Genomic DNA, 25,801 nt, shown 5'->3' on the forward strand with positions numbered 1-25,801 from the left:
GACCACAAATAGGGTTATAACTATGAAGAAATAAACTAGCAGCTGCATGAGGCTTCCAGGAAGGCTGAGGTGACCTGCCAAAAACTATGATGGTTACCCTGACATCAGTGAGCATGGGGTGGCTGAATGAGAAAGTTAAATGCTTTTGGTTTTTGTGGGAACAGAGTAATGGAGGTGTTCCCAGTTCTGGCATAAAGTCAATGGAAGTCTGGGGTACCTATCCCAGAGCTAGACAGAACTTAACTAGCAAAAAGATTGTAGTCTTTTAGACTCTACATTTTGCAGTCTTGCTGTTGATACAATGTATCATTAAATATTTCTTTCAAGTAGAATTTGAAGGACAATCCGTAAACAAGGTACAAGATGAATTTTGCAACTTTGTATTAGATAATCTGACATGAAACTTTGCTGCAGTTAAATTCTCCTCCTTCTTATATTTGCAGAAAATAGTAAATCACATGCTGTTTTGGAAAATTTAGTTTTAAGTTAAGGGCTAACTGTCAGATGTTAGATGGTGAGAATAGTATTGTGAAACACCTGAGGTCAGGGTAGAGGTGAGTGATGTTCTGCCAGTATCAGCATAGAGGCAAAGTTTACTTAGAGATGATTTAACTCATGATAGAAAAAAATATGCTTTCTACTTTGTCTGACTGTGAAACAGGTATCGCAGAAGAATAATGTTTAGTTTTGTTGTGACTCTCTCCTTCCAGGATCTCATGAAGTAAGGGTGGACATCTGGGAGCTGCTGGGCCATAGTGCAAACCATGAGACTCCCTGGAGTTTCTCCAGCAGAGGGGCAGCGATTGATTAAGAATGCCTAGGGCTATTATGATCCTCCAGAAGTCTTGGAATAATAATAGCCCATGTAAGAATTTATTGTTCCAAGTGAATAACGTTTATTGGTATAACTTGGTGGATGGTGATCAATTTGTAGAAATTACACTTTCTTATTGTAATTTCTACAGAGTGTATTTATAAAGTCACATTTATAGATCAAACATCATGCAGAAGTCTCCCTTGACTCTAGGTACCCTTCTAGCCTATTTCAGGGATCTGTCCTTGACTTTGTGGATTCCCCTTTGTACTTGAATCTCCTTGACTCCAAACTGTAAGACTTTCTTTTCTGAGATGTTGAGAAGCATATCTCTCTCTTTTTTTCTTCTCTCTCTTCCTTTTACTGGAGAACCTGGCAATGTACAGGATGGGACACACTGGACAAACTTCTTGGTCCTTTTTCTCACACCAAACAAGGGAAAAGAATCCTGAGTGACCCTTCCTCTTGGTCTTACAGGCCTCCTCCCTAAACCACCCACTCAGAAAAAAAATTGGGTGATTCTCCCCTCCTTTAAAAAAAAAAAAAAATAGTATGTGGCCCAGCACAGGCTAGAGCAGTGAGCACTCCTCACTCTCTTTCTCCCTGGACTGCCTCCTGGACCTCTCCTTCTACTCTTCTAGAACTTTCTGAGATCCTGCTTTTACTTCTCAGTGGCATGCACTATCTGGGATGAGGGGCCATTAAGTAATAGCGATCATAATTCAGTCAGATTTGACATAACTAGAGCGAGGACATCATATAAAATTACTACAATAGCATATAACCTTAAAAGGAAAATGATAGAATGAGGAAATTAGAAACAAACTAAAAGGAGCAGTTGCTAGAGTTAAAAGTTTGCATGAGGTGTGGACATTTTTTAAAAATAACATTTTGGAAACCCAGATAAAATGTATTCATGCATTAATAAGGTCAAAAGAAAATCAAACGACTGCCAGTATGGTTTAATGGTTAAGTAAAGGAGGCAGTTAAAGCTAAAAGGGCATCGTTCAAAAAATGGAAAGCAGACCCAAAGAATGAAAATCGGCAAAAGCATAAGCACAGACAAATTAGATGTTAAACAGTGGTTAGACAGGCCAAGAGATACTTTGAGAAAAAAACTTGCCAGTGAGACAAAACTACTAATAATAAACATTTTCACATACATTTGAAGCAAAAAGCCTGTGAGGGAGTTAGTCGAGCCACTAGATGACAGAGAGGCAAAAAGGATACATAGGGAGGACAATAGCAGAAAAAACTGAGAATTCTTTGCATCAGTTTTATGGAAGAAGATGTTGGGAACATATCCAAACCTGAAACATTCTTTAATGGTGAAGATTCTGAGCAATTACAACAAATATCTGTGACACTGGAGGATGTAACAGATAAGAATGACAAACTAAAGTGTAACAGAGTTCTAAAAGAGCTAAATTACGAAATTACTAACCTGTTACTAGTAATCTGTAACCTATTTTTTTTAAAACGGCCATGATTCCTGAAGACTGGAAGATGGCCAATGTGACGCCGATTTTTAAAAAGGACTCCAGGGGTGATCTGGGAAACTATAGACCAGTGAGCCTGATTGGTGCCTGGCAAAATGGTAGAAGCCATTCTTAAAAGCAGAATGACTGGCCATACAGATAGACATGGCTTAATGGAGAAGAGTCAGCATGGTTTTAGCAAGGGGAAGTCTTGTCTTACTAATCTCTTAGAATTTTTTTTGAAGGTGTAAAGAAACATGTAGATATAGGGGTAGATTTTAAGACTTGCGCGCGCAAGGGGGTGCACATTAGCGCAAATTGCACGCGCCGACGCTCGTGGGCTTCCCCCGTTCCCTCCCAGGCCGCTCCGATTTCAGCCAGGCCTTTTTAAAATAGGTCCGGCGCGCATAGGCTTTTGAAAATCCGGGCCATAGTGTATTTGGATTTTCAGAAGGCATTTGATAAAATACCCCATGAAAAACTCCTAAAGGAATTACGAAGTCATGGGATAGGAGGCAGTGTTCTCTTGTGGACTGGTAATTGATTAAAAGGCCAGAAATGGAGGGTAGGACTAAATGGTCAGTTTTCCAAAGGGAGAAAGGTGGAGTACCACAGGGCAGTACTAGGACCTCTGCTATTTAACATTACTCATTAAAGGTCTGGAAAAGGGATCGACGAATAAGGTGATCAGATTTGCAAATGACACAAAATTATTCAAAGTTGTTAAAATAGCAGCAGGTTTCGAGGAATTGCAGAAGGACCTTGTGAGACAAGGAAACTGGGCATCTGAATGGCAGATTGAATTTTAATGTGGAAAAGTGCAAAGTGATGAGCGTAGGGAAAAATAATCCCTACTACAGGTACACCATACTGGGTTTTATATTGGGAGTCGCCACCCAAGAAAAGCAGCTTGGAGTCCTTGTGGGACAAAACATTGAAATCTTCAGCTCAGTGTGCAGCAGCAGTAAAAAAACCAAAAAAAAAAACCAAATAAGTGTTAGGAGTGATCTGAAAAGGAATGCAGAATGAAACAGAAAAGATCATATTGCCTCTATATTGAGCCATGATGCAACCACACCTTGAGTATTGTGTGCAGTTCTGGTCGCCATATCTTAGGAAAGACATTGATGAACTAGAAAAGGTGTAGAGAAGACAACAAAACTGATAAAGGGGCTGGAACATCTCTTATGATGAGAGGCTAGGGCTGTTGAGCTTGGAAAAGAAACAGCTGAGAGGGAACATGACAGAAGTTTATAAAATCATGAATGGGGTGGAACGGGTAAATAAAGTGGTTATTTACCCTTTCAAATAATACTAAACTAAGGGGACATTCCATGAAACTAACAAGTTTCATGGAATGAAACCAGGGATCGTACCCATATCGTTATTTCAAAAATGCCTGGACAAAGTTGCTTGTGGAACATGAGGGCCAAGATGGCGGCGTGACCAGCAGCAGAGGAACGCTTCCCTACGATTCCTATTTCTATTTCTTTGAAAATGCCCTCAAAGTGTAAAGGCAAAGTTCGTGTCTTCCCCCCGGACAGTACTTTACCTTTGGGACAGCGTTTGACAGCTTTTGCTGCTGGATCGGTAGAAAAGGGGGTTCCTATCCTTGCTGTGGCTTCCAGTGAGGGAGCACCGGAGTCGTCTGGGGAAACCACACTGAGTCCCCCGGATCAGCGCTTACCGCCGGCTCCAATACCCAACATCCCTCCTCTCAGGATTGCAGTGCAGGATGATGACATCATCGCAGCGACAGCAATCGGGGGTCAGAGTGGAGGTTTGCTGCCGACCTTCCAACCTTCTTCCAGCTTGTTGGAGTCCGTTTTGCCTGGTGATTTTGCAGCCTCTGTGGTTTCCTTATCTCCCGTAGAAGCACAGGAGGAGCTGGGAGGCAGAATTGAGGCAGCAGCAATGGGACTGTCAGGAGAGGCTTCAGCTGGTATTGGGGGTGAGTGTTTTCACTCCCCTCCCAAACCAGCCACTGTAACACTAGAAACGTTATGGGACCTTATTGTGAGTTTTGCAAGCTCTATGAAGGACACTCAGAACAAAATTGAGACCCTAACAACTAAGGTGAATTCCCAGAATGCAATATATGAAAGTCAAATTCAAGATTTAAAAAAATCAAATGGCATCTTCGCAACAGGCCTTGGTACAAACTCAAGCTTGCAATTTTAAGCTGGTTAAAGATTATGGGACTTGTTCACAGAGATTGGAATACCTTGCAAATCATATTAGGCACCTGAATTTGTGCTTTTTGAACTTTCCCAGAGTGCTGGGTGAAGAAATATTCACCACCCTTAAACATTTCCATGAAATTCTTGGCTTTGAAATAGATAAGATACCCTCATCCTAAAGATGGTCATATAGATGCTATTTCCAATTTAACTCAGTTTTTGGAGGACTTGACTGCCGATGTTGAGATGACTATCCTCCTTGTTTCCTTTATTATGGAACAAGATTTAAATGAAATTATGAAGAGGTATTTTAAAAATATTTCTTTTACTTTTCATGGCCAAGCTATTCGCATATATCCAGATTTTGCAAGGGTGACCCAAGTTAGGAGGCGAGACTTCCTTTCTATCGGGCCGATACAGTACAGTGTGCTCAGGCTGAGCACACCGTTAGCCCCCGTCTGGACGCGTGTTTTCAACACGCCATTATTTCCCCTTATACAGTAAGGGGTAATAGCACGAGGAAAACATGTGTCCAACCCCCCAAAAACTAATAGCACCCACAACATGCAAATGCATGTTGATGAGCCTATTAGTTATTCCCGTGCCATACAGAAAGTAAAATGTGCAGTCAAGCGATATTAAGTCAGAGGCCCCAAAAATACAAAAAAAAAAAAAAAAATCATTAAAAAAAAAAATCAGCCTGTGGCTCACAGGTTTGAAGACGGACACTCAATTTTGCTGGCATCCGTTTTCCGAACCTGTGGCTGTCAGCAGGTTCGACAACAGATGCAGGTAAAATTAAGTGTCGGCTGTCAAACCCGCTGACAGCCGCCACTTCTGGCAATAAGGAGGCGCTAGGAACGCGCTAGTGTCCCATGCGCTTCCTTATTACCATGGGCCATCATTTAAATACAAAATCGCATGTCCAGGAGAGTGGTCTGAGCGCCGGCTCTCCCGCGCATTTTACTGTATCGGCCCAGTTGATTGCACTGGGGTATTCATTTATTTTGAGATACCTATGTAAATGTGTGATCCGTGGTCAAAATGATTGTTTTGTATTTTTCTTCCCTGAGCACTTAAAAACCTTTTTAAATTCCAAGAGTATAGTAACAACAAATCCAGGGGAATAGTTGATTGCGATATGATCCAATAAAATGTATCTACGGAGCACGCTGGGCTATTACTTAAATTTGTTTTCTGATATTCTCCCCTTTAAAAGAATGATGTTATCAGAAATGCTGTTTCTGTGTAGCTATTACATGTTATATTTTACTTACAGAAGTGAGAGTTGTCTTGCTTGTTTATGTTGAAATTAATAAAAAGAAAAAAAAAAAGAGTCTGGTCCAAATTAGATCAAGGTTAAGGAAGAATGGCCTTGTTCTCAATGGGGCGGATTTTAAGAGCCCTGCTCGCGTAAATCCGCCCGGATTTACGCGAGCAGGGCCCTGCACGCCGGTGCGCCTATTTTACATAGGCCTACCGGCGCGCGCAGAGCCCCGGGACTCGCGTAAGTCCCGGGGTTCTCCGAGGGGGGTGTGTCGGGGGGGGGGCCCCGGTCGTCGTGGCGTTTTCGGGGCGTGTCGGCAGCGTTTTGGGGGCGGGTACGGGGGCATGGCTACGGCCTGGGGCGTGGCCGCGCCCTCCGTACCCGCCCCCAGGTCGCGTCCCGGCGCGCTAGAGGCCCGCTGGCGCACGGGGATTTACGCCTCCCTCTGGGAGGCGTAAATCCCCCGACAAAGGTAAGGTGGGGGCTTAGACAGGGCCGGGTGGGTGGGTTAGGTAGGGGAAGGGAGGGGAAGGTGAGAGGAGGGCAAAAGGAAGTTCCCTCCGAGGCCGCTCCGATTTCGGAGCGGCCTCGGAGGGAACGGGGGTAGGCTGCGCGGCTCGGCGCGCGCCGGCTATACAAAATCCATAGCCTTGCGCGCGCCGATCCAGGTTTTTAGCAGATACGCGCGGCTCTGCGCGTATCTACTAAAATCCAGCGTACTTTTGTTTGCGCCTGGAGCGCAAACAAAAGTAGGCCTATTCGCGGAGTATGAAAATCCGCCCCAATGTTCATAAAACCAAAGTGTTATGGGTTAGTCTTGCCAGGGCTGATAGAGATGTTAATTCAATTTTCTGCAAAATTTTGCCTTTGCATTCTGAGGCTCGAAGTATCAGAGTTATTGTAGACTGTGCTTTAACTTTGATTTCCCCATATTCGCCATCTATCTAAAATATGCTTCTTTAAATTGAAGATGCTGAAACCATTGCGACCATTGTTACCAATGACTTTGTTCAGAACAGTATTGCAATCTCTTGTATTGGGACATATAGATTATTGTTTTACTTTATTAGGCTACCAGATAAATTGATTAAAGTTTTGTAATTGTTGCAAAATGTGGCTGCCCGCACTTTTGTGTCGGGTGAGTCGTTATGAACACATAAGTACTTCTCTCCAGCATCTGCGCTGGCGTCCAATAAAGTATAGAATTAAATGTGGGATGTTGTTTTTTCAGAGGAATCATGTTCACTGAAACTTAAATTTAATTGGTCTGCTCTTGTAAGAACTCTAAACTCATTCAAAGCCAGGGCAGAGATTTCTCCATGGCAGCGCCATTATTGTGGAATGCCATCCCAGAGCAGGTGCAATGTGAGGCTGACTTATGTACATTTAGGAGAAGCCTATGGATAACAGCTGCAAGTGGTGAAAACTTATGTTTTTCAGTGTAAGTTTACATTTCAATGTATTTTATATGGTTATATATGCAGGGGTAGATTTTATAATTTTGTGCGAGTGTGTACTTTTGTTCGCGCACCAGGCACGAACAAGAGTACGCGGGATTTCAATAGATACACGCGTAGCCATTAAAATCCGGGATCGGCGCACGCAAGGCTGCTGATTTTGGGCAGCCGGCGCGCGCCGAGCCGCGTAGCCTGCCTCCGTTCCCTCTGAGGCCGCTCCGATTCGGAGGGAACTTTCTTTCGCCCTCCCCCCCCTCGGCCCTATCTAAACCCCCCCTACCTTTATCGCCGGATTTACGCTTGCCGGAGGCAGACGTAAATCTGCGTGCGCCAGCAGCCGACCCGGGGGCTGTTCCGGAGGGCGCAACCACGCCCGCAGTGCCGCCCCCGAAACGCCGCGTCACGACCGCCACGCCCCCCGGCATTCTTCTCCATGCAAGCCCCGGGACTTATGCGCGCCGCCGAGCCTATGCAAAATAGGCTCGGCGCATGCAGGGGGGGTTTGGGGTAGGTTTTCGGGGGGTACGCGCGTATCCCTTTGAAAATCTACCCCATTGTATGTAATCCGCACTGAGTGGATTTGTAATCCGGAAGCAGTGGAGTATAAGTTTTTTTTTTTTAAATAAAAAAAATAAAACCAATAGATCAAAACAGATTGTAGAAAGTACTTTTTCCACTCAGCACGCTGTCATGCTGTGGAATCTGTTGCCAGAGGATATGATCAACGCGACTAGCATAGCGGGGTTTAAAAGAGGTTTGGACAAGTTCCTAGAGGAAAAGTCCGTAACACATTAAACATAGCAATTGCTATCCCTGGGAGTGATTAGGAGGAATTAGACTATTTTATGGGATCTGCCAGGTATTTGCGACCTATCTGAGAGAGGATGTTGGGCTCGATGGACCTCGGTCTGTCCTAGCATAGCAAATCTGTAACTTCCCAGATGCCGCTCATTGGGGTGTTCCTGACACACCTTGCCCTCCTAAGTTTCTTACGATATGTGCCATCTGGTGGGGACATAGGTTCACCTGTTTAGGAGGCATTGGGTGCTTTAAATTGATTTTGTATGTATTTCTAAATTTGTTTTTAAATTATGGATGATGTCATGACTCCATGTATGTGCCCTCTTAACAGTGTCTAGAGAGCCTTTCTGAGAACAGCAGATCATCCTCTGTATTCTAGAAAGTCTCTTTGTAGATATTGAACCTCCCTTCCAATTTCAGTTCTAAGGGGTGACCATCCTAACGCAGCAAGGCTGATGGAAATTCCATCACTGCACATCTAATCCACAAGACCTCTCTTCTGGAAATGAAGAAATACTTATTCTGTCATCCACTTTGAACTGCTGCTAGAATATCATAAGTTGAGAAAGTTTGTCTGCTCAGTCTGACCCCAAGTCACAAAAGATTTTAATAAAGGTGGTTAATCAACTGAGGCAAAGGTTGCACGTAAGATATTAAAAAGAAGTGGGGGCAAGCCTGAGCCTTATGGCACCCCACAATTAAGATTCGAAATCGGCCATTGAGTTACTCTGCTGCTGTTCCACCGGCCACCAGATGTAATGGACAGATTTCATCTATTGTTCCAAGCTGCTCCAGGTCATTTTTGGAGCGAATTGGGATAGAAAACAAATGCAGTGTAAAAGAAGGGCAGCAGATCTAAAACAGGAATCAAGTGGCATGAGAATTCCAGAATGTGTATAGATTCTTATTTATGGGTTTGTGGTGAGACAAACACATTCCCATAATATACAGTAACAATTAATTTCAGCAGAAAGAATGTCGCAATCTGTTCAGGCCACTAAATCACTATAGGAAAAGCCCTAGAGCAAAGCAGGTTTTTGAGAGGACCTCATTTCCCAGAGAGTCTAGGAAAGGTTTAGACCAGGGGGCTTTCAGGGTGCCCCTCTGAGTATAATGACTGGAAGCAGCAGGAGGAACAGGAAGAAATGGAGGTAGAACCATCAGCTGAACCCACAGAGACAGACTGAGGCCAGAATGGAGCGAACTTTAAAACTGACTTTGTTTGCTTTGAGATTAAGCCGCTGCACTGAGAATGGAGCTCTCAAAGACTGTCAAGTAGATTTTTAAAACCCTCTGTGCAGCCAAGCCGGGAGATAAGCACGTGACACGTAAGCGCGCGGGCCACGCGGATTTTAAAAGGCCTGCGGCCATGTGCGTATCTCCCAGTACGCGCATTGCAAAGGTTTTGAGCTAAAGGGGTGGGACATGGGCAGGGTGAGGGCGTAGCATGGGCGGGCCGGGACAGCGCTATGAAGTCAGTGTTGCACACAAGCGCGCCAGGATCCTATAATAATGCAACTTGCTTCTGCTACGGACTGCTTGTAAGTACTGAAATAAAAAAAAAAATTAGGGTACTCAGCGGTATTAGAGGTCGGGGAAAGAAGGGTAAATGGGAGGCAAGTTTGGTAGGGGGTTTAGGAAGTCTGCTCCTTTACAGGGGCAAACTGGGATGGAACAGGAAAATAGGCCTAATATGCCACCACGTGTACCAGCTAAAATTCCCCCCACTTTCATGCATCGATATAAAATTGTACGCGTGAGTAGCTGATTTTATAACATATATGCGTGTGGGTATTAAAATTCACCTCTATGTTGACCTCTTTTTGTGCTGGCTCTGCTGCAGTTATAAACATTTTCTGGCAAAACTATTTTTAAATCAAAGAGCCCAAATCTAATACATTAAAGAATAAGAAGAAAAAACCCGCATAATGATATTTAACGAAACTCAAAAAAAGAAAAAAAAATTAAAGGGAAAAAAAGGAATTAAAAAATGGCATGAAAAAACTAGATCATTCCAAAACTTTATTCAAACTGTTATAGCAGTCCTTGATTGATAATCATCACTAGCTGGAAAAAATTCCTCTTCTAATATCAAAAAACAAAAATTGTTAAACTTTGTTTTGTTAGAAATGAAAATACATCTGCATATTAAAAAGTGCCATTGTTTAAATAGAGAAAAGCTTTGGAAGTCTTCCAAAACATAATTTATAAATCAACTCCCCAACAAAGAGCTTTTGTTTCACCTAACAAAGGCTTCTTCAAGGGGAACATTAACAAAATCAAGGAACAGTCCCAGAGAATGGCACTGATCTGAATTTCTCAAGTTGCATCTAAACGTGATTTGCTTTCCAAAGGTCAACCAAGATGTTTCCAAAAACCGTGATCTATAAATACATTTATAGGTATATACTATGGTAATAATAGTATATACCTATTATTACCATATATAAACTAAATCTCATTCAAAAAAGGCTCCTATTGGCATGCTTATAAATATTACAGTCACACAGCTGGAGAGAAGAAACACATTATGGACACATCCGGGAGAAGGAAGTGTGTAGTGAAACGCAGTCAAGTTTGTATCTTAAATGAAATTCATTAACACTAGCAGTCGCCACTCTGACTCGCTTTGTCCGTCGAGTGACCTTTATACCTTATCCAACCTTATGTCACCTATATTCTTTGTATCAGGAAACCATACTGATACTGATGTTGGTAAAATAAGACCGCAGCTTTTATTTACACATCATATCTTAAACCTTCATGGGTACCCGGGCCAGTAATCTGTGTCCATCACTGCCCGCTGTAGGGAACAAGCAAGGCAGCATTAATCCATGGCCCCCTGCCTTGTCATCGAGCAAGGGGGCCCCGCCCCTCGGCAACTTGCACGCAGTCACCTTTTGCACTTTCCCTCGCGCTAATTGGCTACCCAGCCGACTTGTGATACCTCCGGCACCACTTGCCATAGGCCCCAATCGGCCTGGGTCACTGCCAAGGCACGAGATAGGGAGGATCCTCGCCTCGTGTCCCCCCAATTAATTAAGCTGCAGCCTCTGTATTCTGCATCCCAATTAATTAAGCTGCGGCCTCTGTATTCTGCATCCTGCAATACAGGATGCCATGTCTCGATGGCCTCCTGTATTGCATTATTAAAAATGTCATAAACTATGTCTGAGAGGTGAACCCCGTCCTGCCTGAAGAGGCCTGGGCATTCGACGTCGGCCCACTGGTGACTGATCTGTTTGCCACCTCTCTCCTGTATCCATCTTCCAATCTGCCTATTGATTTTCTTTCTGCCCAGAGTCCATAACTTAGTACCTTTCCACTTAGGACATGGGATGATTTCTGACCAGAAAATTGTGGTTTGTGGGTATAGTTCTATGATCTGGGCCAGGTCACGTTTTGCTGTTTTTATTAGTTGCTTGCATGTCGAAGAGCACAGATCATTGCCCCCCAAATGTATTCCCATTACCTCTGGAGCCGCCCTCGAATCTGTCAAGCACCGTAATAGGGGCACTAACTGTTCCCAACGCATACCTGATTTACCCATCCATGATATGTACCATCCTTGTGATGCCAGCCCTAAATGCTGCCTATAAGTTCTTTCCTTTGCTCTTCTCGCAGCCCAACGCACACAAGAGTGTCCCATGATCCATGCGGAGCGCTGTGTACCTCGTCGATCTGTAACATAATCAAGTCTTATGGTTATCTGGGTTTACCTTGTCCAAGGGGACATATGTGTTAACAGCGTTGGAGCGCCACCATCCGATTCTTTTTATTGTGGACGTTTGCAGCCCGGCTTGCGCTGCACTTGTTGCCACCCCAATTCTAAATGAATGTGTTGTGAATTTTTTGGTGTCCATATTCATTTTATGAATTGACGCTTTTAATACTGCTGCATATTGGTATCTGGTGAGCGGTGTACCATCCTTGTGTATCAATAAATGTACTCCTTTTTTCGGACTCAACTGCAGATATCTCCTTGCGTTGTTTATTGGACAAGTTTTGCATTCCGCTACCCGTTTTAACAGCAGCATGGCTCCTCTTCCTTCCTCATCCTTTTTTGACAGTTAATGTGTCTGTTGTCAATGTCATTCTTCTGGAGTAACCCGGTCTGACCGGAATCATCTTTGTTGGCCGCTGTCAGTTCACTCACCCTCATTGCTCCGAAGAATGCTAGCGAAAACACCAGATGAAATAGTTCCCGTTCAAAGTCCAATGAACATATGGATGATAGGATTGTCCAGAGCAATCGCAATATTTCATGAGTGATGGGATGCCTTCTGTCGCTGGTATGGCAGACTTTCTTTGCCCATCCTGTCATCATTTTCTTCACTATGAAGCACTTGGTTGGGTCTCCCCAGCCCCTCGCCTTAAAGAAGAATGCCAGTCCGGCCAGGTGCGTAATTACCACATTCCTTGATATACCGCTTTCTTTCGATGTGGCAACATATTTGATTATCATGTCGTCACTGACCGGTCCTTGTCTCCATCCGTTCTCTCTAAGGAATGTGATTACATAATTGTATCCTCTGAAAATATGCCTTCCATGTGGACGGTGCGACGGATCTGCGCACTAAGTCCACGGTGGTTTCGGACCAATTCTCCATAAGTGTGCTGGCATGACTGTCCCTGTTTCTTCCGCTGTTGGTACCTGTTTGAAAAACAAATGCCATTTAGCACGAGACAGAGTGTCCGCTGCTCCATTGCTTGTCCCCGGTACATGCCTAGCTCGCAGCGTTATGTTATTTCGCAATGCCGTTAGCATGACCTCCCTGAGAAGATTGACTACTTTTGGGTACTTAGCTGATTGTGAGTTCAACACTTGCACCACAACCTTATTGTCGCACCAGAAAATGACCTGCTTATTCGTAAGCCTGTTGCTCCATAATACCAGGGTAACCAGTATGGGAAATAGCTCCAAAAAGGTTATGTTCTTGGTGAGTCCACTTTCGATCCACTCCGCTGGCCATGGCTCCGCACACCATGCCTGTTGACATATAGCACCGAAATCCCAGCCTCCCGATGCATCTGTGTGGATGTTCAGGACTTTGTTGGAAAGCGGTGCATCCTGTATGATGGATACTCCATTGAAGTCCTTAAGAAATTCTTTCCATATCTTTAGATCTTCGCGTATTTCCTTAGATACTCTCAGGAAATGGTGTGGACGTCTTATACCTGCTGTTGCCGCTGCCAATCTTCGCATAAATGCCCGTCCCATGGGGATGACCCTACATGCAAAGTTCAGTGTTCCCAGCATGGACTGCAGGGTTATTTTATTTACTGACATTGTTTGTTGTATGGCTATGCGCAGGTTTTCCACTTTTTCCTCTGGGAGTTTTGCTATCATTCTGGTGGAGTCCAGCTCGATGCCCAGGAATGATAATCTTATTGTCTGACCTTCCATTTTCTCATGTGCCAATGGTACTCCGAATTCCTTCGCAATCTTCTGGAATTCTTCCAGTAAGTTGCCGCATGTGTTCGTGTTTCTTGGACCAACGAATAAGAAGTCGTCCAGGTAATGTATAATATTTTCCGAATTTGTCTTCTGTGTTGTGACCCAATGTAGGAAAGAACTGAAAAGTTCGAAGTACGCACACGAGATGGAACACCCCATTGGCATACATTTGTCAAAGAAGAATTTTCCTTTGAATGTGAAACCCAGTAAAGGAAAGCTGTCTGGATGCACTGGAAGAAGTCTGAAAGCTGATTCAATGTCAGCTTTCGCCATCATCGCACCCTCTCTGCATGTTCTGAGCAGTGTCATAGACGAATCGAATGATGCATATTGTACAGTGCATTTTTCTTGCGGCAGCATATCATTCACTGATGCTCCCGCGGGGTATGATAGATTTTGAATGAGGCGGTATTTTCCTTTTTCTTTTATGGGGATAACTGCCAATGGTGAGAGCCACATGTTCTCGAATGGTTGTTCATTGAAAGGGCCCGCCATGCTCCCGAGTGCCACTTCATTCTCCACTTTTTCTTGGATGAGGGCCGCATATCTTGTCGCCGATTGTGCATTGCTGTTCTTTGTATTCTTTATTTGTCCTTGGATCGGGATAATGAATCCGTCACGAAAACCGTGTGTTAACATATCTGCTTTTTGGCAGTTCAGGTAATGTTCCAGCCATGGCTTCATCTTTTCTAAGTTAATGAGTGAGTATGCTCATTTAAAATGTGCCTTCTCAATTTGCTTTAGCCTTACTCCCCGCTGCCGTTTTTTTGGGGCATCTGGTTAATGGATGCTGCGCTGCACACCCTGAACACACATGCTTGAATTTACAATCTTGAAATGTACATGTTCTGTTATAATGCCAACATGTGTTGTCCTGGGACTGTGACTGCCTTACGGAAAACCTGTTGAGTGATGACCTTCTGGAGCTTCGCGTGCGCATTCCTTGGTCCGTGAGTTTCCGTGTCATCTATTGCATCCATAAGCTGACATCCTGGGTTCCCCATGTCATAAACTTATTTTCCTCCATCTTGTCCCTGAATTTTTCGTCATAGTTAAGCCATGCCCAGTTCTTGTGTTCTTTATATGCTTGCATGATTTTTACCGCATATGTCAGCATGGGCTCGTATTGCGACGGGTCACGGCGTCCAACAACGCTTATCATGTGTAGGAAGGCAGTCATCCAATTCACAATGGTCTTGGGTATTCTTGGCTCTTTTTCTGCTGCTGCAGTCCCATCCTTAGATTTCTTTCGATTGGCTGCTTTGCGTCTTGTAGGATGCTAAATATGTCTATGTACTTTCTTTTTCTGATTTTCTTTCTTAGGCGTTTTGGGACTGCCTCCCATGGTTCTGATAATGTGGTAAGTGCGGGTGGACCTCTAGAATTTTTATCTTCTGTCTTGGTTGCTACCGGGGTGTCGCTACCGCTGTCTGAGTCGGACATGGAGGAGGAAGAGGTGCTGTCGGAGCTGGGGCTTGACCTTCGCTTGCGCCTCCTGTCAACCGCTCCGGCATTGGCCGAGGGTGTCTTATGCCCCTTTTCCACACTCTTGTCCCTGCACTCACCAGCGTTTTGGACTCCTGTCTGTTGTGTCTGTTCTCCTTGGTTGGTGCCTATCGTCTCCTCCATGCTTTTGCTTCTCTTGTCTCAGTTCTTTGTCGCTCTGCGCCTCCATTCCGGCCGGTCCTCTTCCTGGTGCTGACGTCTCAGTAGAAAGAGTTTCACCCGATCCTATTTCGTTTTCTCCATCCTGTGCACATGTTCCCATCTCGTTGTTCTGCATTGGTGCGTTCTGCGCTTGTCCGCCTTGATTTTGGTATGGCCCTTGTGGTGGAGCTGGCCATGCCCACCACGGTGATTGGAAGAAAGGATGGCTACCCATTCCTCCATAAGGCCCGCTCTCCCATGGCCTGCCTTGGTTCCATGTCAGGTACGAGCCTTGCGAACTGGGTCCCCAAGGCGGTCTTGAATACCAATTGGCGCTGTCTGGGGTAGATTTTAAAAATTTGCGCGATCGCATACTTTTGTTCGCGTACCAGGCGTGAACAAAAGTACGCTGGATTTTATAAGATACGCCCGTAGCTGCGCGTATCTTATAAAATCCGGGGTCGGCGCGCGCAAGGGGGTGCACATTTGTGCAACCTGCAAGCGCCGAGCCCAGCACGTGCTGCCTGTTCCCTCCGAGGCTGCTCCGATTTCGGAGCGGCCTCGGAGGGAACTTTCCTTCGCCCTCCCCCCACCTTCCCTTCCCTTCCCCTACCTAACCCACCCCCCCTTACCTTTGTTGGCAGATTTACGCCTGCTAAAAGCAGATGTAAATCTGCGCACGCCAGTGGGCTGCTGGCGCGCCATCACCCGACCCGGGGGTTGGTCCGGAGGCCTCGACCACGCCCCCGGGCCGGCGCCACGCCGCGTCATTTCGGGAACGCCCCCGACATGCCCCCTCCCCGCCCCTTTTACTAAGCCCCGGGACTTGTGCGCGCCGGCGGCCTATGCAAAATAGGCACGGCGGCACGCAAGGGCCCTGCGCGCGTAAATCCAGCCGGATTTACGCGTGCAGGGCATTTAAAATCCGCCCCTCTGTGTTCTGCCAAGGGGGGACATTTGGTTACTGCCTCCTACTTGTGCTTGTATACCATTGACTTGTGGCTGTTGGCCTCCGGTAGTGCTCTGGTGTGCAGGGTCTTGAGTCATTGCACTATCGAAGGCTTGCTACTGCAGCCCTGCAGTCGTGGTTCTGTGTCCGCGTTGGGCGCAGGTGCTGCCTGGTTCTCCTGAGTTCCTCTGGAGCCAGTGTTCTCACCATGTTGCTGCTCCTCTCTGCTCTTTCTTCCTTTGCTCTCCGTTTGTGTTCTTTCTTCCCCTGGCGCACTCCCGCCCCACGTCTTGCATCATCTCTCTGTCTTGTCCGGCCTTCGCTGAGCGTCTTGCGCGTGGTCTCAGATTTGTCTGCTCTGTGCTCCCTCCGGCTGTATCCAAGGTGATGCTATCCTGACTGGATGACATATTATTTTATCACTGTATCCTGTGAATGATACGTAATACGTTAATGACATCCTCTACTAATATGTCTCTCTCTATCTCTCTATCTAATCTTACATATAAATTTTTCTTTGTGTGACCGTGAGTCCCTTGCTCCTTTTGCGTGTTAGCTGCCAGCGCTATCTAGAAGCGCACTCCCATTGTCTTTCTCTATCTCCGTACCATCCCCGCTACCCGCATATGCTTGTCTATGTGTAATGCTGCTTTTTTTTTTTTTTTTTGCCAAGCATGTGTGTAACCCCTTCCTGTTTTATTGCCACCAATGTACCTTATAATTTTTCATATTGTGGGTAAGTATTACCGTCCCCTACTGCCTGGGGGGGGGGGGTTACACCCCTGGTGTCCCTCGTTGCAGCCCCTATAGGGGGTTCCCTTCAATGGCAAACTGAAGAGGCTGGAACCCTAAAGCAGCATTCATCCATGCCGCACCCCATTCTATAATGTATGGCTGGGGCTGTGCACACCATCGGGGGGGGGGGGGGGGGCATATCTAAAATTGTATATATAATTCTCTGTGTGGGTTTTTTAAACATTGCCTCTTACAAACACCTATAGGGGAGCATACCAAATATTTGTTCATGCCTATTGCCGCCTCATATGCCTCTGACATTCCTTTCTTTTACCTGTGCCCCCGGCTGAACCACCATCAGGGGGACTGACCTGGGGTAGGCTTATCTAAAATTATGTATATGAAGATATTTTGGATGGGTTTGTTTTTTTTATATGTATGCCTTATACAAACCTGGGGTGGAGCACACCAAATATTTGCACAAACCTTTGCAGCCTAATAAGCATCTGACATCCTTTCCATAGCATAACGTGTGTGTGTGCGGGGGGGGGGGGGGGGCATGTTTGGGCACATGGATAAATCCGGGGGGGGGGGGGGGGGGAACACAGGGGGGACACAAATGCATGGAACAAATACATGGGGGGGGGGGCGGCACATGGGAGGAAAGGCCCCAAAACCTCGTAGGAAAAACCGGGAAATACACAGTAGATATATAGCAAAACAATAATGGAGGCACACAGTAAAATATACCGCAGGGAACAAAATAAGGACATTTTTATTTTGATATTTATTATTAAAGCTTACCCCACACAAACGGAACTTTTGGCCAGCTTGGGGGGGCCTCCTGACCCCCCCAAGCTGGCCAAAAGTTCCGTTTGTGTCCAACGAGGGGTCCGGGAGCGGAACCAGCTTGGGGGGGTCAGGAGCACGTGACGGCCGCGTCACGTCGGAGTGACGCGGACGTCACGTGCTCCTCGCAAAGGAATAGAGGAATGGCTTCCTGACTCCCCGCTGGACCACCAGGGGATTTTGGTAAGTCTTGGGGGGGATTAAGGAGGGTGAGGGGTTTAAATTTTTATTTAGGATCAACGATCGCGATTTCCAAGGTATTCAACATAGCTATGTTGAATAAGTTGGAAATTCGATCGTTTTCGCCTCATCACTTTTTTAAGTTTAAAAAAAAAAATAAGTAGCGTTTTACATATAAGTTCAAAACGAATGCACACCCCTAGTACTGTATTGAGGGACATACTCTCATTAAGCCTGCTGAATTTCTGATGAATCATCTAGTAAAGCTCAGTGGTTTTTAACTATTTGGTTGCTTACACGTTTCATTTAAGATACAGACCTGACCGTGTTGACGCCATACTTTTTTTTTTCCTCTCGGATGCTTATAAATATTACCTCTTTTAGTCACCAAAGTCATTTGGAATGCAAGCTTTATTTAAAAAAAAAAAAAAAAAAGTAGCCATCACCCCATTTAAACAAACACCCCACAGGAAATACTGCCCTCTGTAAGTTGTTAGCATATCAAACAATGATGGCCTTTAAAAAGACCTGCCACTTAAAATCCTGATTAAACCCATGAGGAATTAGTTTGCCACTAGTAAATGAAACATTGTTCTTGACGCTGTAAATTTTAAAGAGATATCTACCCTCAATTTAAATCCAACCATTGAATCATACAAAATTTTAAATAATCTATTATATGGTGCATAGAAACCTAAAGGGAAACCAAAGGAGCTTCCATTTTTTAGTCCCAATACAGCTTTTATGTTCAATAATACAAATATTGACCAATATTTGGTTTGACCAATATATGTTTTACTACATGGACAGAGACAGACAACAGTATAAACAGCCTGTGTGGTGTTACAGTCAAAGTGTCCCAAAATATTATGTTGAAAATGTAATGTTGGATGATAAAAAAAAACCATATTCCATCATATTATATGGAACTCTCTACCATCTTCTCTGAGAACTGACCCCTCTACATCTTCCTTCAGAAAAAGCCTTAAAACTTGGCTTTTTTTGAAAGCTTTCCCCTCACATATTTAATTTTTTTAACATCACCATTCTACAATTTCCTTTTTCTTTAAGTACATAAAATGTTATCGAACAATAGGTTCTCTTTGATTTATTATTGATTTGAATTTTATATTGTTTAATTTTATATTTAGTATGTTTAATTGTTTTACTGTATTCTGTCTCTGTAAGTTTACTTGGAGACAATTCTGTTATGTGTAAACTGATGTGAAATTTTGAATAGAATGTCAGTATAGAAAAATAAATAAATAAATAATTATATTAAACTGAACACATGCTGCACTGTCTTTTCACTTCTAAAAATTGTTTTGAATGATTTTTGTTTTTTATTATATTGGAAGAGGAGTGTTTTCAGCTAGTAATGATTATCTATTAATGACTGCCATAGCAGTCTGAATACATTTTTGGAATGAATTAACTTTTTCACCCTGTTTTTGAATTTTCTCTTCTCAGTTGTTCTTCTTTTTTAGTTTAGTTAATTATTATAAGATCTGAATATGTATGTATACTATGGAAGAGAGGAGGTGCAGAGAAGATATGATACAGACCTTCAAATACCTAAAATGTTTCAATGATATATTGATTTTGAACCTTTTCCATTGAAAAAAAAACCCAATAGAACTAGGGGGTCATGAAATGAAATTCGGGGTGGGGGGGGATGACTCAGAACCAACATCAGGAAATATTTCTTCATGGAGAGGGTGGTGGATGCCTGGAATGATTTTCCAGAGGAGATGGTGAAAAAGAGAACATTCAAAGAGGTATGGGATAAACACTTGATCCCTAAAGGCTAGAGGACAAAAATGGAGATAAGCATGCAGGAGGGTAACTTGTTGGTACGGTGGTTACTACCCTTAGCAAAAGGCATGGAGATTACTCCCCTTTACTGAAATGCGTTGATGCTTTTAATGCAACTGCAACATTGCTCCCCATATAGACGGTGGGGGAAAAGAGCAATTGGATTCAGAAGACAACCGAGGGCCCTGAGTTCCATGGTCTGGAATACTGATATGCAGACATAAGGGGAAAAAGCACAGGACTGCTTCTATGGCCAAGTCCTAAAGGAAACGAAGAAAGCATGCATGGGGTAACTTGCTGGTGCGGCAGTTACTACCCTTAACCAATAAGCCTGGATACTTTTGGTGCACCTCCAACATTTGTGCTCTTCTTCAATGGCAGGGGAAAAGGGGAATTGGATTTAGACCGTAACCAATGATGGGAAACTGATACGCATGGGAGTAACCTGAACAGAGCAGCAGTTACTACCCTTAACAGAAGACATGGATTACTACCCTTAACCAATAAGCCTTGATGCTTTTGATGCAACTGCGACTTCGCTCTCTGCTTCAAAGGAAGGGGTTGGGGGGTGGAAGGAAAGAGAAATTTGGATTTAGGGACAACCGCATGAGCCATGACTTTTTTACAGTCTGGGGTACTGATGCACAGACATTAAGGACTGCTACGGCCAAGTCCATAAGCAAAGCATGTCAAGCAGCACTGACTGATACATGAGGTAACCTGCATGGAAGATACTACTATGGGAAGCTTGCTGGGCAGACTGATGGACTTATTCTTTAATGATTCTGCTGAAGGCATTCAGTTCATAAAGAGGTTTCCAGAGTACAGGGTGTCACTACTATACCTAATTACATGATGCTTTAGTGCCTATTTCTGCAGGGGAGAACTGTCAGGTGAAGACTGTGCTATGTTTCAAGTCGCCAAGAGGCCTTCCCAGTTGGGATCGTCACAATGTGGTGTCAGACGTGAAATTTGAGGCCCACATGGAAGCTCTGCTTAAAAGCGGTGATGAAGAAGTGGATCCTTTGACAATGTGCAATTTTAGCATCCTGGTGCTGCAAGGGGCAGGATACAGAGGGCGGAGGACTGCTGTCTGGAGCTGTTACTCAGACAGTAGAGAGCTAAAGCACTAAAAGCCAAGTATCTGATTCCAGCATGGCATCCGAGAAGGTTATGAAGTAACTTGCTGTCCAAGTCCAGGCACAACAAGAGAATATATAACTGATCTAGCATGTGGTCACCCATCAGAGCGAACAATAAAAACCCCTCATCCGTTTGCTCAAGGAACAGGTAAAGGCGACAGGACAACTTATTGCTCAGCAGGCCGCCCCAGAAGCCATGATCCTGGCACCAAGAACTGCGTTAGGAGGTACTCTTGAGACTGCTGTGAGCAGAAACTTTAGGTTGTCCAAAATAGTGGGGGGAAAGATGGGGAGGGCCATTCAGATGTCTTTCTGGATACATTTCAATGGGTAGCAGAGGTCGCCAGCTGATCTCAGGCCCAATGGGCCATTAGGTTGTTGCCATGTTTAGTAAGCAAATCCCAGGCAGCATATAGGGCCCTAAACTCTGAACAGGCTACCAACTATAAGGTGGTTAAAACTACCATCAAGGACAGATTTGGCCTTACACGGGCAGTTTTAATTTGAAAATTGTATGTAAAGTCCATGCACTCAGAGCGCCCTTGCAGTTTGCAGTTTTGTAGGTGCTTTGAAAATTGCCCACCAAACCAATGAATAGCTGAATTGTTTCCATTCCATCTCTATTCAGTGCATAGTCAGTAAAGCCATAACTTTATAACAATTATATCCAGTCTCTTGAATGGATGAAAATCAAATATACATTAGCAAAATATTCTTTTCTTCTTATAATAAGTGTCCTGCATTAAATTCTTATTCTGTTTTTCTTCCCAGTCTGTTTTGCTGGTGATCCGGACTTTGCACTAGTAAATCTGTTATGTTGCCCTATCTGGCTAGTTGCAGGAATGACAGACATAGGATTAACAAACTGTTTTGTGTTTCTTTCCAGCTTATCGCACAGATGACTCACAGCCCTGGGTCCTGCCAGTAGTGAAGAAGGTAGAGCAGCTGATTGCAAATGATTCCAGTTTGAACCATGAGTATCTGCCCATCCTTGGACTGCCTGAATTTCGTTCTAGCGCCTCCAAAATTACACTTGGAGAGGACAGCCCTGCCATCCTGGAAAATCGGGTAAGGTTCGAAGAATATAGAAAGAATGAAAATAATATAGAGGGTAAAAGTGTTTCACTTACAGACATGGCTTTTTACAAAACAGCTTGCCTGATATGTGGGTAAACATATACGTGTATGCATGGATGTAAGTTTATTTGGATTGATTGGAGGCATTCCAAGGGGGCTGGGTTAGGCAGGAGTTTGAACTTGCATGCATTTCTTTTTGAAAAATCAAACCCATGCATTTAAAATTTCCCCCAAAATTATGAGCAACAAATAGCAGATGTAAATGCATGTGGGTAAATTTGGTGGGATAATTTTGAAGTGGATTTATGCCCATGACGATGCATCCTCGATGGACATAATGGCGCATGGCCAACCACACTGCGCATCTACGGCGCACAGACCATTGCATGATGCACCTAAGGTGCATGGTGCAAAAAGAATGCAGGTGGAGTCACCAGACCACAATAGATCGGGCAAACATCATCATAAATCACACCATGCAGGTTCATCGAAGCACACGACAAAAGAAAATTCAGCAAGGAGACGGCACTCTCGAGATTCACAAAGAATCTCCAGTATAAGTGCTGATGTGGATGTTGAAGATCTATCTGCGCCTGATTCTCCATCCTCAGGTCAGACTCCACTCAGTGAAAGTTCTTTGGCCAGTCTCTCATCCGTATCTAGAGCTAAGAGACTCTCTCCTACCTTACAGATCCCGTTATCAAAACGTATTCACCTGTCTCCAATTATTCCTCCTCAGGACCAGCAAAAAGGAACATCACCTGAGGACATTTTGCTTGCGGCAATTCCAACAAAAGCCCCAAAGCAAAGATTACACATTCCTCCACAGGGCACTCTTGCAGCATCTACTATGACTAAAATCTCAGATAGCCTGAGCTCTTTTTTCCAAGAACTGGAAAAAGCTCAACAAATACCACCACAGGATTCACCTCACGGTTCACCTGCTTCACCTTCATATGTTGAACCCTTGCAGCCAGACAAGGAACATACACCAATTCAACCACTTAGCCCGGGTTTTCTGGTATCAATTCAGTCTTTGAACTCTTCAACGGGAATGCCATCTGATCCTCCGGAAGGCCTACCTGAGCCGCCTTCTCCTTCGGAGGACTTGACATGCAAAATTAATTGAGAAAGTAGGCAGTCTTCTCCAGGTAGAAACTGGAAGAATACTTGATCCCAGGGCTAAAATGCTAGGGATCTTAAAAATATTCGAATCTCCTTCCGAGCCCACTGCTCTACCCCCACACTCCGTGTTAGAAAATATTCTATTCAAAATCTGGAAAACTCCATTCTCAACAACCGCTACTTCCAGAAAAATTGACATTAAGTATAAGATGCGTAATTCAGCAATTTATGAGTCTGCCCAACTCCCCCATCAATCTATTGTAGTTGAATCAGCCTTATCCAAGGCTAAGCGTACTAAGCTACATTCGAATACACCACCAGCCGAGAGAATAAATGTCTGGATGACTTTTGAAAGAAGGTGTACCACTCCTCCATGCTCACAAACAGAATACAGTACAATCACAACCAGAGGACCTATATCAACCCAATCTCCATACAATATTATTTTATTAAATATATTCATACAATTTTTCAACCTCTCCTAATACATAGGAACACCTATCTAAGCGGTACATACATTAAACCTCCATAACCCATACATTACCCTCCATTCACACACTACTCATGCATACCCAAATTATACACACAATTCATAAAATACCCAACATGATCCTCAATTACACTTAATTGAACCCCATAAACATTTATAGCGTGTAGTGTTCTACCTCACAATATTTTACCAATCAACCAACATGATCATAAATTGCACTTATTTTAACCCCTATAAATATTTGCAACGTGTAGTATTCTACCTCACAGTATTTTACCAACCATAATACTCAAAAAATAGCTGTTTTTACATGAAAATTAAATACCACCGACGAAGATCTCGTTTCACCCGTTCATCCGGGCTTCTTCAGGGAGGAACGCTAGCGTACCTTCAGGTAATTTCAAAGCGTTCCTTCAGGGAAGGAACGCTTTGAAATTGTGTGGGAAGTGTTCTTTGACTGTGGCAAGATACAGAAGGAGCTGTTTGCAGCTTGTTAGCACTAAGTTTGGAGCAGTGCGGGGGATGGCAGGATGTTTATTTGTGAAAGTGTTTGAGACTCCTGTTGGAGAACAATTGGATCAAGAAGGCTTGTGCAGCCTGAAAAGTTACAAGTTCCAAAGGGTACAATGTACATCATGAGGTGATTTAAAGCACAAGTCTGTAGCAGTTGAGCAGAAGACACCGAAACATTGTAATCAAGGTTTGAATAACAGTGTATATTATGAAGTGATTTAAAGCACAAGCCTGCAGGAGTTGGGCAGAAGACGCTGAGACTTTGTAATGAAGGTTTAAATATGGACCCTATACTATTTGCGGTGTTAGTTAATTTGAAAACATCATAAAGAAGAGTGCAATCGTTTATGAATATACGGCATCAGAAGTCAGTTACATGATGCACATCAACATGATAATAGAGTTGCGTTTGTTTATTTAAACCCTGAAGAAGCCCGCATGAACGGGAGAAACGAGATCTTCGTCGGTGGTATTTAATTTTCATGTAAAAACAGCTATTTTTTAAGTATTATGGTTGGTAAAATACTGTGAGGTAGAATACTACACGTTGCAAATATTTATAGGGGTTAAAATAAGTGCAATTTATGATCATGTTGGTTGATTGGTAAAATATTGTGAGGTAGAACACTACACGCTGTAAGGGGCGGATTTTAAGAGCCCTGCTCGCCTAAATCCGCCCAAATCCGGGCGGATTTAGGCGAGCAGGGCCCTGCGCGCCGGTGAGCCTATTTTACATAGGCCTACCGGCGCGCGCAGAGCCCCGGGACTCACGTAAGTCCCGGGGTTCTCCGAGGGGGGCGTGTCTGGGGCGGGCCCGGTCGTCGCGGCGTTTAGGGGGTGTGTCGGCAGCGTTTTGGGGGCGGGTACGGGGGCGTGGTTATGGCCCGGGGCGGTCCGGGGGCGTGGCCGCGCCCTCCGTACCTGCCCCCAGGTTGCGTCCCGGCGCGCGGGGATTTACGCCTCCCAGAGGGAGGCGTAAATCCCCCGACAAAGGTAAGGATGGGGTTTAGACAGGGCCGGGCGGGTGGGTTAGGTAGGGGAAGGGAGGGGAAGGTGAGGGGAGGGCAAAAAAAAAGTTCCCTCCGAGGCCGCTCCGATTTCGGAGCGGCCTCAGAGGGAACGGAGGTAGCTGCGCGGCTCCTCGCGCGCTGGCTATACAGAATCCATAGCCTTGTGCGCGCCGATCCCGGATTTTAGCGGATATGCGCGGCTCCGCGCGTATCTACTAAAATCCAGCGTACTTTTGCTTGCGCCTGATGCGCCAGCAAAAGTAGGCCAAATCGCGCGGTTTGAAAATCTACCCCTAAATGTTTATGGGGGTTCAATTAAGTGTAATTGAGGATCATGTTGGGTATTTTATGAATTGTGTGTATAATTTGGGTATGCATGAGTAGTGTGTGAATGGAGGGTAATGTATGGGTTATGGAGTTTTAATGTATGTACCGCTTAGATAGGTGTTCCTATGTATTAGGAGAGGTTGAAAAATTGTATGAATATATTTAATAAAATAATATTGTATGGAGATTGGGTTGATATAGGTCCTCTGGTTGTGAGTGTACTATATGATAAACAGAGGCACTGCACCATTATTGTTTACCACAAACAGAATACAGCATCATCAGTTCTACACTATGTAGTACCTCTTTGAATCACTCCAAAAGCTGCGTCCACTCTTACTATCGGAGGACAACACACTTCCACAGTCTTTCTTGGATATTGAAGAAGGTCTCAGACATTTACTACGGTCCATTTACGAGTCATTCGAATCATCGGCAAGAGCGTCCGCTTCGGCTATAGCGGCCAGACTTGTATCGCTTGGCTCAG

At 44.4% G+C, this 25,801-nt stretch overlaps 1 protein-coding gene across 1 annotated transcript in view; it reads left to right on the forward strand.

The window, feature by feature from the left end:
- The window catches only part of GOT1 (glutamic-oxaloacetic transaminase 1), a 118,525-nt gene that overhangs the window by 14,759 nt on the left and 77,965 nt on the right, over window positions 1-25,801 (forward strand). Inside the window, exon 2 of the mRNA XM_029610100.1 lies at window positions 21,659-21,840. Coding sequence (XP_029465960.1) covers window positions 21,659-21,840 — 182 coding nt within the window. The remainder of the gene's footprint in view (window positions 1-21,658; window positions 21,841-25,801) is intronic.

The sequence above is a fragment of the Rhinatrema bivittatum genome, chromosome 7, assembly GCF_901001135.1.
Source record: "Rhinatrema bivittatum chromosome 7, aRhiBiv1.1, whole genome shotgun sequence".
NCBI lineage: Eukaryota > Metazoa > Chordata > Amphibia > Gymnophiona > Rhinatrematidae > Rhinatrema > Rhinatrema bivittatum.